A 16,484-nucleotide genomic window follows, 5' to 3' on the forward strand; every position below is an offset into this window, starting at 1 on the left:
TTTACATCAATAACTTACACCTCTCGCCGTCACCATCCTGCCGCAACATCGTGCGGACACCTATCTAATATTAATAAACGTGAAAAACCTTGTCCGTTTAGCTTATCAAACCGGACAATATTTATTACATTAAAAGAAATCCTGTGGATCTATTTCAATATTAATATAAGTATACGATTCTTCTAATGGATTCATTTTTTCAGGAACTATACTTTTCAATGTCGATGAAAAAGATTGAATTTCGGTTTATATGGATATAGGTAGATGGACAAATTTGACTTCCATTGATTGCATGCTTGGATGTTTTGTTGTTATTTGCTTCTTTTTTGCAATTTGGAATAGACCCCACAAACCCAATTGCGATTTTCTCATGTAAAATAACTTTGTTACCAAACAGCATATTCTAAGTTCTAACACATAATAATGAAGTGTAGTAGTTGAACTGTCCCAAAAAAATACAGTATGTTACAACAACAAACAATAAAATACAACTTTTTGTAGCACATAGAGCTGTGAGTAACTTCAAAACCAGATGACAATCAAATCAATAACCAGACTGGAAGAAGCTGATTTGATTTTAATTTTGATTTTGGTAGTATTAAACATGTTACAGTTTGCTATTTTATGTTTCAAACATTCAAAACTTCTAATCTGTATGTATTAAACTTACAAAATTATCAATTTTATGGACGTAACATCTTATAACTTGTAACCCGCTAATGTCACAACTTATATGGTTAGCAGATGAAAAGGTAATCGCATACACAATAAATAAAATTTAAAAAATTATTACATAACATAAAAGTTCTCAGAGTTTGATACATACACCCAGTTTAATACACTTTGACAAAGTTCTTATTTAGTAACCGAAATTTGGGCATACTTGTTCCATGTTTTGTATCGCAAACAAATTAACGAAAGAGTTAACTATATGCAATAGATTACTTCGAATGTCCAAGTTTACAAAAGCTAAATCGAGAACTAAAAATTTTGAACCATAAGAACCAACAATCAAACCAGATTATTAACCCTATACCGGGTTGGACCCGGATCATAAATTCTAAGAGACTTATTGACATCCCTAATAGCACTATCTAGTCATTCTGAAAACTAATTATTTAAAATTATGAAAAAAAATCAGCACATTGGTTTTTGATCTTGACTTCGACCCAAAAGAGAGTAGACCTTAACGAGTGGATGAATTCAGTTGATCATAGATTAAGCTCATCTTTTCAGCTTTCCAACCACTATTAATCTTATCAATGAATTCTTCTACTCTTCTTCTAAGTTCATCATCCTCTAACAACTCCTCATGTTTTTCAGCCAATAAGTTGCAATCATATGACACTTTGTCGACCAATAAGTCACGATCACACGACACTTTGTTGACTGATATGTTGCAGTCATATGACACTTTGTCGACAGATAAGTCACGATGACATGACACTTTATCGACTGATATGTTGCAATCATATGACTCTTTGTCAACATCTATTAGCACATTTTGGGTTGTTTCTTCCTGCAGAGTGACCCGAGTCGTGGTTTTGAAGCTTTTGTCTTGGTTAGTGACATTTGGTGGTGGTGGTGAAGGGATTGGAGTAGCAGTGTGTTTATTATGATCATTATCTGAATGTGAAGTGGGTTCCAAGCTAACAAGAATGAGAGTGACTATGATCAAATTGCAGACCAGAAATATGAAATGTGGGTTTGAAGCAGCAACTGTGAGTACTTCATATGTGAATTCAAACATGTTTTTTTTGTTTGTGTTTGTATATGTTTGTGTGAAGGAGAGTTGAGTTGGTGTTATTTTGGAGAATGGGAAAATGGGGAATATATAAGGAAGGAGAATATGATTTGTGTTGTGTAAGCTTTTGGTTAGTTAAGGTGTGGTGTGAAAGCTAATGAGAGTTGACTACTGAAATTAAAAAGTAAACTTGACTTCAAGTAATGATTTTAGTTTTAGTCTTTTTTTAATAGAAATTATTAAGTCTATGATTAATAATATTATTGTAACAATAACAATTTTATAAATTAATTTTTCTCATTTGAGGATTTAAAAGATTTTTAAAATTAATACGGAGTAACATACTTGCAGTTGTTCGATAAAAGAAACAATATAATAAAGATTTTGAAATTTTTTTTTATCTATGACTTAATATATTTCACCATATTGTAAATTCCTGGCATCTCGCTAGTTTACTTTATAATAGCATGTGCTATGTAATCTGCAAGGACCGTAGGCCAGTAGTGGCCATGTCTCCGGATCTCTCGAATTTCCCTCAGCGCGCTCGATTGAATATTTCACCTTTTAAATTACCGGTTTGACACGTTAGAGATAAAACATCACCCAAGTCCCAAAGTCCCAAATCAATGATATTTATGGGAAGATAAGTTGAATGGCTGAATCAACTTCAACCTGTCATATATATTTTTAAAAAATGGGCCCTAAAAAGGGACAAAGGTAAAGACTTTTATCCGGCAAGATTTATGATTCTAATTAAGTTTGATTTGACAAAAACAGAAGATATTCCACAAAGCAGTGTCTTTGATAACTCATTAATTGACTCAACCAAAAATATGGGTGAGTTTTTATCCACGTTGATGTTTATAGTCGGACTTGCTACTACTAGTAGTAGTACCTATCATAGGCTTGACAATTAGAACCATTGATCTTTAGATATTATCCTTTTGCATAATTCACAAATAAGTAATCCAAAAAGGTTGGAAAAAAAATCAAGTTGAATGCAATAACGTTGAGTCATACAGATTTTGATTTGAACTAGAACTAAAGGGTGAGCTAACAACCCGAAAACCGACACAGTAGAGAGACGGTTACAAACAGCAACAGATTTGGGAACTCAACATAACGAAACCAAATACATCAGTCAAATTTGGTGTTTGTTATATTTGAGAGAAGAAACAAAAACAAAATGATTACCTGTTGCCGCCCAAATCTAAAATGGGCTTAGTGCTAAACCAGTAACCCTATTTATCTAGTAAGAGGTTGATTTGTGTCATGAAGCTGAGTCAATCTACACAGATGATGAAGTTGTAGAGGGTCACATTGTTGGTTCAAATCTAACTTATCTGTTGCTTCCTTCTTTACTAAAGATTTCTAACATCCAGGACATTTGCCTAATTAAAATATGTGAAAAATGAATACTAGTGCTACATAAGTTTGGTTTTTGACATATTTTAGGAGAAAGAGACCAAATAATAGACGCATTGATATGTTACTTCCTAGTTCTATCATTAGATAACATGCTTTCCTGACCATTTAATTATTTTGTATCCGACTTCTACACTAAAAACCACTGTCAAGAAAGGGTAAACCTCATAGAGACTTGCATAGGACAGGTCATGTAGTTCTGCTCACTACTTCTGCATATTGGGCAGTCGTAAAGCCTAAACAATTACAACTTGCACTTGGCTTATGCAGATTGTTTGGTAACTCTAGCCAGTCTCTGTAAAATGCAGAAAATATAATTTGCAACTCATCTAATTTTGACTACAGATTGTGTAAATCGAACAGTCAAGTCCATACTAAACTGGCCACGGCAATTCCATACTAAATTAGCCAATACTACTGCGTTGACCATAGTATACCATGCAGTTTAATACTGCATCCAAAAAATCTTGTTGGAAAAATGACACAAGTAGGAAAGATTTTATGCACAATGGAAAATTTGTATTAATAATTTTTTTTATTTGAAATCTAAATCATGCACCAAAGACACAACTGACATGCGTGTGTCATGAAATCTCCAATGATAATCAGAGTCTTATTGCTAGACCGCAGCTAATAATTACTTATATGAATCGAAGAAAGATAAAATATGATTAATAAATTAATGAATCAACCAAAAAGCACAAAAAATTAGAAAGTAAACCTTCTCCCAAACTTGATAAGCTAAAAAAACGAAAGATGAAACATTGCACTGCAGAATTGTATTTTATAAGAAATATGTGTAACACTTGGTAACCAAACAAGTAGACAAAACTAAAACTTAAACAACAATTGCGAAAAACAATATTCATTAAGAATTTAGATATTTGATGAAAACAACAATCTGACCTGAAAGGGCCAAAATGAAGAAACTTACGGTCACTTCTTTCTTTTCTTATTCTGAAAGGAATCACCTTTGTTAAAGCCTTTGAAATCATTAGTCGTTTCAGCTGTGTTCTGTTTATTCAGACCTTTCTTTCCTCCAAACCCATACTTCGAATCCCTAAACTCTCTGCTCTTCCTCTTACCACCCATTCCTTTTCGGTCTTTTCCACCGCTTGGCTTTCCTTTCCCACCTGACCGGTCCCAAGGTTTAACCCCAACACGTTTGTGATGCTTAGCTTTATCTGACTCTTTTCCAACTTCAAATGGCAAACCCATATCACTACCTTTCTCACCTCCTGGAAACCCACTTTGTTGTCGTTGTTTTCTCCATTTCTTAACTGACTCAATCTCGTCTTTCTTCTGTTTGACCCGTTCTTTCTGTTTCTCCGCTTGCACTTCTTTAGCCTTCTTCTTGTTGTCTCTCATCTTTCTTCTCTCTTCCGCTTCCTCTATTCTCTTCTTTTCAGATAACAGCCGACCCTTGATCTTCTCCATGTGAGTGTCGGTTTTCACCATTTCAGCATAATAATCAGTTGGGCGTAGAAAAGGAAGACCCATACCTTGAAACTTAACAAAGGCTTCCCTTGTACCCTCTAATGCTTGCGTGTAGAAAGCAAGCTCACGGGCTAAATCATCATTAACGTCCACCGTTTCTTCTTGTTGGATATCAAGTGAAAGCTTATGAATCCATTCTACATCCTCGGGCCAACTAATGTCTGCAAGTTTATCAAGTATACCTTCCTTGCTGTATATAGCAGTTTTAGAAGGTTCGGCTAATTTCACATCTTCATCCCCTTCTGAGTCAGATTCCGATTCAGGATCTGATTCTGTTTCCGGGTCGGAATCAGATACATTCATATCAAGATCTTCAGGTATTGTCTCCAACAACTTCTGTGTAGGCTTTTTAACAGCCATTAGTTAATCTGCAAAAACAACAAACATAACCCTAACTTAAATACCTTTTTTCAGCAAAAAACATTAGTCAAACAAGCAAACTATACATATTAAGAGATTACGAAAATCTCGATTGATGCATTGACCCATTACAAAAGTCAAGATAAATGAACCGAAAAATGAACACACAAACCACAAAACAAGGGACTACAAACACAAACCACGAATCGCAACCTTGTAACGACATATAATTTGATCGCAAACCTAAACACTAGTAGCTACGGATAAATCGCAACTTAGAGCTAAAGAAGTGGAAACTTCAGCTGCTGATTTTCACCCTGACCAGTACTTCGATATACCGAGGTGGTACCAAAGAAGTGGAAACTTCAGCCCCCTCGAAATTGAAATTTTACCATGAATATTTATGATTTTGCTATAAATTAATAAACTTTGCCCCCTTTTAGATTTGTTTTTCATGAATTTTTTAAATTTTATCCCCTCTTAATTTTTTTTCCTGGTCACACGTTATATATTATATATTATATATACACGCACACTGACATTTTATTAAACATAAACCCTAAACTTAAAAAATATAAATCTGTTTACTAAAGAAAATTACAAATTATTAAGATTAAAGCTAATTAATTTGACTTCATTAATACATAAATAAAAGAAATTACGATATATAGTACAAATTTTGAGTAAAAGAACTAACCGTAGAAATATAGTGGTGTATAGAAAAGGCGTCGATGTATGATGGAACCTGAAGCTTAAACCCTGAAAGTGTTTCTTTTTCATTTTCTAATTTCTATATAAAGCGGGCCACTTTGTCTAAAAGAACAAAAGATCATTTGGGCTGATGGATTATTAAAATATTAAGCCCAACTAAATAAGGGCTACATAAATTATAAACTCATGAGTAAAAGAATTTGATTAAATCGGATGGAATTAAAATTAAATTCAATTCTTTAGTGTGTTTGGTTGTTAAAAAAGAAGGAATCTCATTTCGTAGGAAACTAGGAATGTCAACATTCCATCATTTGATGGAATCTCCAATCCTTGAGGATGGATGAAGGCATTTCATTCATTCCGTCACTTAAATTTTTAAAAATCAAAAACATTCCGTCAAATTTCATTCCTTCAAATTCCAATTCTTTTGAAAAGCTCCATTCCTTTCAAAAATATTTTGTGAACCAAACACGCCAAAAGTATTGAAAGATAACTAGGTCAGTACAAAATATTATGAGTTTAATTAGAAGGGATCTAATTAATATTGTCATTCAGACGTATTGGGCTACTCAGCTCTTTTGGAGTACTATCACGATACTCGCGTAATGCGGCAACAATGGTAGACGACGGTTTGGTGATGACGACGATTGCGGGTGATGGTGGCCTCAAGTAGTGTAGGTAAATAATGTAAATAGATAATTGGGTAAATCAGATTAATCTCTCGACCCAAATGAGTAACTTTTCAACAGGAACAGGATAATTTTTATAAGGTAGTAAGGATGAGTAGTCCATTGCTTCTGTCGAGTATAACTACAAATACAGATGGTGTAGAGGCTAACCGTTTGGAGAAAAAGATTATCCGACCTTCTTCCTCTGGCTACACTCCGAAGATGATGATCACCCAACCTTCCTCATATAACTTTAGTAAAAGGCTTAGTTGTTTTTCGATAACCATTTGATATAGCAACAACGAAAAAAACAAGCTTTTCAGTGTATGATTTCGTTGAGTTATACAGTTCAAAAAAGGGGACTTTACTTATTTCTTTCACCTTGACTTCCTACGGGAGGTTTCCCCTTCAAACTGACATTTCAAAGCAAAAACATATCAAACTTTTAAAGCCTTAAGGAGAGGAGAACGAAGTGTGCAGGTTATCGTCCAACAACCCTCGTTGCGTATGTGTTAAGGGGACCTACTACGATGTTGTATGTGTTCAAAGGCTAAAATAGTGGGTTAAACCTGCATTAAAAAAAGGCAGATGTAGGTACCTATGTCCATAGTCAACTTTGTTTATAGGCTCTCGCATTGCTTGGGGATCCAATCTTCGGGTTTTGCTTTCGAATCTTCATCTTGTGGCTTCATGTTGAGTTGTTTTATGGCGTTTACCCTCTCTTTCAAGCTGAGCGAACCTACAAAAAATAATTCATTTTAATAAGTACCAAAATTTTACTAAATCAACTCATATTTTTATTAAATACGACCATAGGACGTGTGGGGAAAATCTAAAATAAATTACTCATTAAACATCAAGTTCAATAACCAACAACAAATGATAGCAAAATAACAACATCACAATCTCTAGTATTATCCATGACAACAAATAAACAGAAAATGACACAAAAACAAAAGCATACCAGTAACTAACTTAGAAGTTTACTGAAGTCAGCCTTGCATTACATCAACACCTGGGTTAAAAGTTTACTTTATACAAGAGCGATATATTAGTCGAACAGAATGCATGTCAACTGGAAACTCTCAAGCAATAAAGATTAGGAAACCATATAAAAAAGAATCGTCATTGCATTAACTATAAATTTAATATCTTTTTTCAACCAAAATTAAATACCCATCTCACTAAAAAAAACATTAAATACATCATTGATTCAATACCATGCTATAAGAATACACAAACACACAATACTGATTAAATTCCAAACACAATTAACTAATAAAATAAATATCCACTTCAGTAAAATTAAATAAACTGAATATGCGGGCACCATTATGTAAACAAAATGCACAAACAGTCTATAATGCAAGCTATAGAAAAATTCTATACAACAAAGAGCAAACTACCTATACGAGTCAATGTTGATGGGAGAACCTTAAGCAATGTTGTCCCAAATAGCTTGATATCCTCTATAAGTCCTTCTTCATCCATTTCGTCTTCATCTATGCATGTAAAGTTATTTTGAGTTAATCAAATACAATACATAGAAAATACGCAAATAAGAATAACTACAATACCTCCTCGACCAAACAACAACCATGCATAACAATGTATCCACATTTGTTGACAACAATGAGCTTCGATATTTGTTGTAAATATGACCTCCAATGCTAAACGATGACCTAGAAATGACAATGGCGATTGGATGCTCAACATATCATGGGCCATGAGAGCTAATTGTGGATATCTTCCTTCATCATCCATTCAAACCTTTAAGATATCAATTTTTAGTTTTCTATCAAAAAGAGATTCATACAAATATTGATTTAACTGTGATCCTTTTTCTCTTGAGGCTTGTCAAATCAACTTTGACATGTCTCGAAACTAGTCAAATCATCCACATAACCACCTCCTCCAAGACTTGAAGTTTTCACACATCAACTGAATCATGTTGACTATTGTAGATTATCTCATACTCTAGATTTAATTCTTTCAATCCATCAATCATAGTCCTTACCTTTTTCTTCAAGTGCTATGTCACTCATGCAAAGTTTCTAAAAAACTAAACACGAGTACACGACCATCTTTAGTTTATAACATGAATCCAACACAACCGTAACTGATAAGACCCAATTTGTGATTGGCCTAAACTTATCAATCATTGCTTTCATACCTTTGGTCATGTCACTTATAATCTTATCCGAATTTCACCTTTTCTTTTTTTTTTTAAATAAGTAATTGAATTTTTTATACATTGTGAAAATATAGGTTAGCGGTAAAATAAGAGCTTACCAAGAAGAATGTACTGATATATCATAAAAAGATTTTATGTGATGATCTGTGTATCGATTTTAACATAACTATTATCTTCATCTTCATCTTATAAAGTTAAAGCTAAAAAATTTAAAACTTTTAAAAAATTTGAAACAAGATACTTTGAGTAGTTTTTATTTTTCCTTTTTAAAAAAAAAGCAAATGAGGATTTGGACGAAGTGGTTTGGATAATGCGTTGGGTGTGTTCCAAACAAACAACCGTATATTGACTTTTGGGTTGTCCGTCTCCGGTAACTCGTACACCTCCCAATTCTTCGTTGATCGAATCCAACACCCAACAAACCCTAAAAATGCCTCCTAGAAGGAAGCCAAGACCGCGAAATCAATCCACCGACACCCATCATAATAATAATAACAATAATGAATCAATATCATCATCATCATCACCTACTAATAAACCACCGGTACCTGAACCGGAATCTAATTCAGCATCGGCAGTAGCTGATGATGATGATTATTTGAAATTTGTTATTCCTGAATTTGACCCAATTCCCGGTTCGGGTCTTATTTCTGAACCGGCGATCAATCCGGTGAGCGAACCGGATGTCGAGACTGTCCATAACGAAATTCAGAATAATAATGTGGATTCGGATATTAATGCTTCTGCAGGTATGGAAATTTACCTTTTATTATTATTTGTTGGTTTGATCTATTTATTATTATGAATTTATGATTTTATTGAATTTGTAGTATTCCATTGTTGTGTAGCATGAAAAATTAATTAGTGCAAGAATATTGCGACGTTTCGGATGGTTAGTATTTCTCTCAGTCCGAATCTTTTCGATTTTGAGACCAATTTAGAATCTTGATAAGATCATATGGGGTTAATAAAAGATGGGAACTTTAGTCTTTAAGATAGCAAATTATATTCCAAAGAGACGGAAAAAAGGTAAATTGAGAAAGAAATGCGACAATGAGGCACTCGAATGACCCCCATTTATTATATATAGATAAATCATATGTTTGTAATAAGTGATGCTGGTAAAGAATCGTAAGTTTTTAGCTGCTTAACTAATTTACATTCACATTTCTCAGTAAAATGCACAGCTATTGACGTTTGATTGTGTAGCAGTAGATTTTTAGTTTGGTGGTTAAATTTGTGTAAGTTTATACTTTATAGCATAGTTGGAGATAATTTGTGTGACACTGTAACACATTCTTCAACTCGTTTAATCTTTTTACAACAACATTCCTTTGAAGGTTTGTCCGGTTCTTTTTTTTTGTTGTTGTGACATTTCTTTGAGTTTTGCATTAGAGCACACAGAGTGGTCCTATGTATCACACCATGAACATCACTTTCTTTATGGTGTGATGTGCATCACAGTGTGTTGTTACCATTACGTGTTTGGTGTAATGATCAGTGTGATTGTTTATCTTGGTGATTTGGTGGTGTGATGGAGGCACCATTCCCGGATGCTCTCATTGATTTTACTGGGCCATGCTGATCAATAATACCACTACTTTTTGGTGATAAATCTTATTACCGTAATGCAGAAACGAAATTGGCACAAGAAGATTTGCCTGCTGTTAATGTTGATGACTTTGAAGTACTCGACAATAATAACAATCCTATGGTTGTCAACGAAGTTAACATCAGTGAATCACCTTGCAAGAATAATGATGCTCTATTTTCCAAAGATGTTGACAGTGGGAACATAAAGGCTACTGAAGAAATAATGACCACTCATGATTCTGCCCTAGTTGTTAGCACCCAAACTTTGTGTGACAATGATATTGATTCAACTGTTAAAGATGATTATAAAGAAAAGGTGGATGTTGATGGAAGTGATTTTGATGAAGGAGATGATGATGATGATGATGTTAGTGAGGGCGATGATGCAGTCATTGAAGGCGATAAAGATAAAGATCAAGATCCCGTTGTAGTTCAGGACTCCGCCCCTGATAATAACCAAGATAAGAATAAAGAAATCTATGTTGGTAATTTGGATAAAGATACCATTGAAGATGACCTGGTCAATGTCTTTCAACGCTTTGGGGAGCTGAAATCCACTAAAGTAGTGAGGAACTTCACCTCAAATAAGAGCAAAGGTTTTGCCTTCATTCAGTTTGCATCTGTTGATTGTGCAAATCGTGCTCTTTCTGAGTTGAAAGATGGAGTTGAGGTATGTAGCTTTTGGAATTGGCACCAAGTGAAATTGACAAGTTAGATTATATCTTATTTTCTTTCACACAGTTAGTCAGCCATGCTATTTAATATTCCATACCCAGGTAAAGGGCAAGCTAGCTAAGGTATCAGCAAGACAGAGCAAAGATGCACTCTATTTGGGGAATATTTGCAAACGATGGGGAGAAGAAGAAGTAAGTTAGTGTATGTTAACAATCATTCACTTCCTTGTTCCATCATTTGCAGAGGGTAGATTTTTTTTACTACTTTTTAATGTGTTTGATCATTTGAGAGTATATCGTTCTCTTCTTCAAGGTGTTGCAACAATTGAAAGATTATGGAATTGAGCGTATTGAGGCGATCCGTTTACCAGGGAATACTAAAGGTGGCAGGAAAATTAGGGGTTTTGCTTTCTTGGAGTTCTCCACACATTCCGATGCTGTAGCAGCATATCAACGTCTCCAAAAGCCAGATGCAGTTTTTGGACGTGATATAAGTGCTAAAGTTGCTTTTTTGGTAACACCTGTGCATTCAAGTGGCGATGGACTGTCACATGTAAGATAAACTAGCTATGCTAGTTATGTAGAACAGATTAGAGTAGTGTTAGGTTTTGGGTAATTGGATTCTTCTCATTGCTTGGAATGTACAATCAACTTTTACCAATAGTTCATCTAATTATTTTCTCTGTTCCAAAATGAATGTCCACTTTGTAAATGCGCGCAGTTTTAGAAATTTGAAAGTGGACATTTATTTTGGGACATCTCAAAATAGAAATATGGATGCTTTGTTTTGGGACGGATTGGAAAATGTCTATATTGGCTAATAGCAGATCATCCAGAGATAAATGCTATGCTATTTTTGTTAGGCAACAGTTAGTGATGATCAAATATCTGTTTTACATTTATAAGTATAAAGCGAATTGCTAAAATTATTTTAAACTGACTGGTTCTCATTGTCAGATGACTAACATTTGTCTTTTCATGTTTTAGGTCAATCGGGTATGTGTTGATGGACTTACTAAAGATTGGAACGAAGAGAAGATTAAGGAATTATGTAATCAGTATGGTGAGGTTGTTAGTATTAAGTTGTGCCAGAGCTCAAGATTTAAACAAAAAGATTCCGGGTTCATCACCTTTGCTTCTTCTGAAAGTGCCGTTGCTTGTGTGGCTGGGATAAATAATTCTGCTACTGAAGGAGACTCCAAGGTATATATGTAGTCAGATGCTTGTGTGTCTCTGAGTGTATCGCCAATGTCTATTTCTATGAATTTCATTCTGATTATTATTTCTTGTGTCAGATTATAGCTAGCATTGCAAAGCCTGAGCAAAAGGGCAAACTCAATAAGCAGGGTTTACGTGGGGGGTTCAAAGTTGAGAAGCAAAATGAAGCGTTATCATTGAATAAAGCGGGTGGAGTTTCAAATAAAATGTCAGAACCTAAATCATCAAAGATGAAAGGTGTCTTGAACACTCCGCAAACTAAAAAAAGCAATTACAGTTCCTCCAAAAGCAAGGTAAAGGTCCTTTGGTTGAGCATTGGAGTGTGATTACGTCTCTCTTCTATTCTACTCAGTAGCTACTAGTGAATTATTCTAAGAATTACTTTTAATGTCTCAGATCAAAGCCAAAACTAATAAGCCTCAACAAAAGGGATCAACCAAAAAGAATGGTGAAAGTTCTAAAGAAGCTGCACCGCTAAAGATGAAAGGTGATTCAAACTCTCAACAAGGTGAAAGGAAAAGAAAAGCATCATCTGGTCAGAAGTTGAACGTTCGTGATCATGGTTCTACAAAAAAGCCAAAAAATGATGGTGAAGGTCAAAATAGTAAAACTGTATCCAAAGCTGGAAGTCGCAAAAGAAAACAGGCAACCACTAACGAAGGCCGCGAAGACAGAGGTAACAGAAACGTTCATGGCAAAAAGCCCTTCAAGAAGCAAAAAGGTATTTGTGCCAGGAACTCGGTGTATATTTTATTATAGGATCGAGATCCTCTAAAGTTGGAATCCCTAAAACTGGTGAAATTTAAACATGATTAAGGGTCCACCAACAAATAAAAAAATAGAAACCTACTATTTTGCTCTTTGAGAACTTAGGGGTTCTTACTATAGAGGATCTCAATTATTATTATTTTCTTATTGTTTTCAGTTCAAGAGAACAAACTGATTAAGGAGGTTTTATGCATTAAAAATACATATTAGGCTACTTTCACCCTATTTGATCTGTTCGATCCATTTGACTAATTTCCTTTTATGCTGATTCTTAGTTTCTAACACTTGACGCGCTAGAGATAAATCAAAATCTGAATTGTAGATTCATAAGTAAATTGGGCGAAATTGCCATTCTAATTTGACCTGTTTGCATCAAAATTTTAGGTAATATGCCTGAAAGGGAAAGAGATAATTACAGGGACCCAAGAAGAGATACTCTTACTATAAGAGGGCATGATGACCACAGAGCAAGCACCAGATATATAGATCCATATGCACCTAAATATGCCTCAACTGATGCTTATCACCCAGTTCCTGGTTCACTGTCTACAAGACACCTCAAGGAGATGGTATTAGTATAATTAAAGTTAAATTATACAGATATATAGATACATATGCTCCTAAATATGCTCCATCTGATGCTTATCATCCAGTTCCTGGTTCACTGTCTAAATGGTGGTATTTTACTTGTTAGCATTAAAACAGTCGTGTTGTCTATTTACTCGAGATTTTGAATGTTTTTAGGAACCACATGCTGGATACATTGAACCTGTGACTGCTAAGCCAAGTCGAATATATTCTGAATATGTTCCCCCCGTAGTTCGAACCCATAACCAACATCAGACTGCATACCATGAATCTGCTTCCACAATTCAAAGCCATAACCAACATCATACTTTGTACCGTGAACCTCCATCAACAAGTCAAACACGGAGTCAACTTTATTCAAGATATTTAGATCATTCTCATTTGACCCAATCTAATAGGGGGTACATCGAGACTGCTGCTGTACCTGGAACTCAACGTTACAGAGGTTACCATTCATCTGAATATGCACAGATTGCTCACGATCCTTATGATTCTGGAATCTCAAGGTTTTTTAAACGCTTACTAAGATTCAAATTTTCAGCCTTACTTTAACGTATATTGATTGATTATATTTGTGATTTTTATAGAGTTGTTCGACATGATGGCAGCCGAGCCGGTGTTTCTACATATGCTGGAGGTAATTTTTACATAAACAGATAAACCAAATATTACAATAGTAAAATGCCAACAAATACGTATTGTCAATTTGTAATTGACTAATTGAAATTGCAATGCTTAATATATCTTAACAAATTCAGGTTCACCGCTCCTAGCTTCTTATCAACTTCGAGATTCCACACGCTACTACCAGGTACTACTAAATAATCCTGTTGCATGAAAATCTTGAAATGATGTATTTTAGAAAGACAAAGAAAACATGCTATCAATTTTCGAAGTAGAAAAATGATATCACAATTTGACATCTTGAATTCGTGGGCCTAGTTATTGGTTTAAATAGAAACAGATATGTACTACAAGGTCACTGTTACTTGACACGGAGAAAATCAGAAGTAAGAGCCATTCGTTAAGGGAGAGTAATGATGTTCACAAATGGAATCTTGCAGCATTTACCTTAATGAAATCTTGTGATACAATTAAATGCTTCATTCCCAAAATTACTTTGAAACTAATATTTTTGCCAATTAGAGAGGCAGTTTGTCTTTCTTTTCTTGTCATTTGAACTCTTCTTATAAGAGTACCGCTGTTTTGCATTTCTATGTGCTACTTAAAATTTCACCAGATATAACATTAGTAGCAGTAGTCTGTGTCTCTCTTTGATGAAGAAGTTTTTGTTTTTCCACTTGCATACTGCGTGTATAATCATCTAATATGTTGCTAAATGCTAACTGCTACTAGTATTGAATAATGATTATTTTGCTTTCAGAAAATAACTGTTAACGATAGATAAATAACTGTTAACAATAGATGACTTCCATGTATCGAACAATATTCAGTCCCCATGTACATCCTTTCTTGTATCGGAATGTTTTTTCCTTCCTGTCTTGGTGCTTAGCTTTTGTCAACTGGGCAGAAACACCAATTTTTTTTATTTTTTATTTTAGTTTTAACACACTAAACCTCCTAAATTATTTCAATAACAGACAAAAAGGGTAAAGAAGGGCACCCTGTTCCCAGAACCACATTGGATCCTCATCATCACACCCCGTAAGGGTTATGATATCGTTAAAATACCTTCACTTTCTACCCACATGTTTTAGGCATCCCTAAGGATCGAACCTGTGTCTCCAATCACATGTGGGTCCAAGCTGCATTAGTAACTACCCGTTACTAATAATAATATTTGTAATTATGTTTAACACTTCTAATCTTTTATTTGTGCAGGCTGGTGGCAGTTATAGGGGAGCTCAGGATATTCGTAGGACATACTACTAAGTACCAATTGTTAAAGGCATAAGGATCAAGACATCCATCTGTTTTTTTGTTTTTTTTTTCCTTTCTGTGGAAGTGTTTGCTTGGGGAAGATTATGGGTGTTTAAACCTTGAGGCATCATTCTTACATGTACTTTTCGGGCGGTAAATCAAAAATATATGTAACGGCTGTCTTTGTATCCCTGAGAAATGCTTGTTGTGTTTTCTTTTTCTTCTTTGGCTGAAGTATATTGAGATACTTCTGAAACTGAAATGATCAAATTCTGCATAGTCAAGTTTCAAACTTTTGCAGTTTTTTTAGAGTTTGCAATTTTGCATCATATTGTGTAATCCTGTAATGTGTATGGTAAAATTTTAAGACATACGTGTTTCTTGTCAATATGAATTAAAGATTATTTTTTTCACTTGATATGTTTTAAGAGCATTGATATTGCTCACTCATCAATAATCAACCATTAGCCTATCACATCGGAAAATCCTCACCGTGTATGGTAAAAAATTACATACTGTATTACACAATGTTACACAATTCTCTATTTTAAATACATATTATAACATATTTAAAAACATTTAGTGTGAATAGTGAATTGGCTGGCTCAGTAGCTAGGTTGCCTGCTTTGTTATTTTATTTTTAATTTTCTTTTATACCATTTTTAGTTAGTGTTGTATAGATGTCACCAAATCTTTTATAATACTTTGTATTTTTACTATTAAAGTTTATTTTTGAGGATTCATGGTACTAGTACTCAAATTTTAGTTTTTATTTTCACCGTCAAAATTTTATCTTCTTATTTTTATCTTCCAAGAAAGTTTGCACTTTTTTTATTTCGTCACCAAAGTTGTGTTTTAAGATTTACAATGTATTGTTTAACGATGCATTTTTTTTATTCGATAATAACGGTTGACATTTACAATTAATGACCCGCGTTAAAGTTTGTGTCTCATTGTTATCCCCGGTCAACGGCCGGGTATAACACTAGTTGTATTACAAAATGTTTTACAATTCTATCCGCCTTCAGGAAATATTTTTGTCAATAAGTATATATAAACATTTTGTCATCTGGTACAAGAGAAGACAATAGCTTATAATCAGTCATCTTGAGAAAAAAATATGAATCAGATCAAGTGTTAAATGTTAAAGATCCACTGGACTC

The 16,484-nt window shown here is 34.2% G+C and overlaps 2 protein-coding genes across 2 annotated transcripts; one reads left to right on the forward strand and one right to left on the reverse strand.

Moving 5' to 3' along the window:
- Positions 1–3,926: 3,926 nt before the first annotated feature.
- LOC122582695 (probable rRNA-processing protein EBP2 homolog) lies at positions 3,927–5,798 on the reverse strand. The gene is made up of 2 exons (XM_043755123.1): positions 5,724–5,798; positions 3,927–5,034 (listed from the first exon to the last, which is right to left on the reverse strand). Exon 2 carries the CDS (start codon positions 5,024–5,026, stop codon positions 4,106–4,108), a length of 921 nt encoding a protein of 306 aa, XP_043611058.1. The 5' UTR covers positions 5,027–5,034; positions 5,724–5,798; the 3' UTR covers positions 3,927–4,105.
- A 3,088-nt stretch (positions 5,799–8,886) lies between these two features.
- LOC122604894 (nucleolin-like) lies at positions 8,887–15,613 on the forward strand. Its single transcript, XM_043777754.1, has 12 exons — positions 8,887–9,348; positions 10,234–10,862; positions 10,969–11,058; positions 11,180–11,419; positions 11,854–12,069; positions 12,162–12,377; positions 12,481–12,805; positions 13,237–13,421; positions 13,597–13,946; positions 14,028–14,077; positions 14,199–14,251; positions 15,283–15,613. The coding sequence occupies exons 1-12, from the start codon at positions 9,030–9,032 to the stop codon at positions 15,331–15,333; spliced, it is 2,724 nt and encodes a 907-aa protein (XP_043633689.1). The 5' UTR covers positions 8,887–9,029; the 3' UTR covers positions 15,334–15,613.
- The last annotated feature ends 871 nt before the right edge of the window (positions 15,614–16,484 follow it).

This window comes from Erigeron canadensis, chromosome 1 (genome assembly GCF_010389155.1).
Source record: "Erigeron canadensis isolate Cc75 chromosome 1, C_canadensis_v1, whole genome shotgun sequence".
Classification (NCBI taxonomy): Eukaryota; Viridiplantae; Streptophyta; class Magnoliopsida; order Asterales; family Asteraceae; genus Erigeron; species Erigeron canadensis.

What these genes read in the sequence shown, in the direction of transcription:
- LOC122582695 (XM_043755123.1), bottom strand. Translation starts at nt 5,026, where the DNA reads ATGGCTGTTAAAAAGCCTACACAGAAGTTGTTGGAGACAATACCTGAA.
- LOC122604894 (XM_043777754.1), top strand. Translation starts at nt 9,030, where the DNA reads ATGCCTCCTAGAAGGAAGCCAAGACCGCGAAATCAATCCACCGACACC. An exon ending in AACGATGGGGAGAAGAAGAA is followed by an intron (nt 11,059 to 11,179) that starts GTAAGTTAGTGT and finishes CTCTTCTTCAAG; the next exon opens with GTGTTGCAACAATTGAAAGA. An exon ending in TGTTTCTACATATGCTGGAG is followed by an intron (nt 14,078 to 14,198) that starts GTAATTTTTACA and finishes TAACAAATTCAG; the next exon opens with GTTCACCGCTCCTAGCTTCT.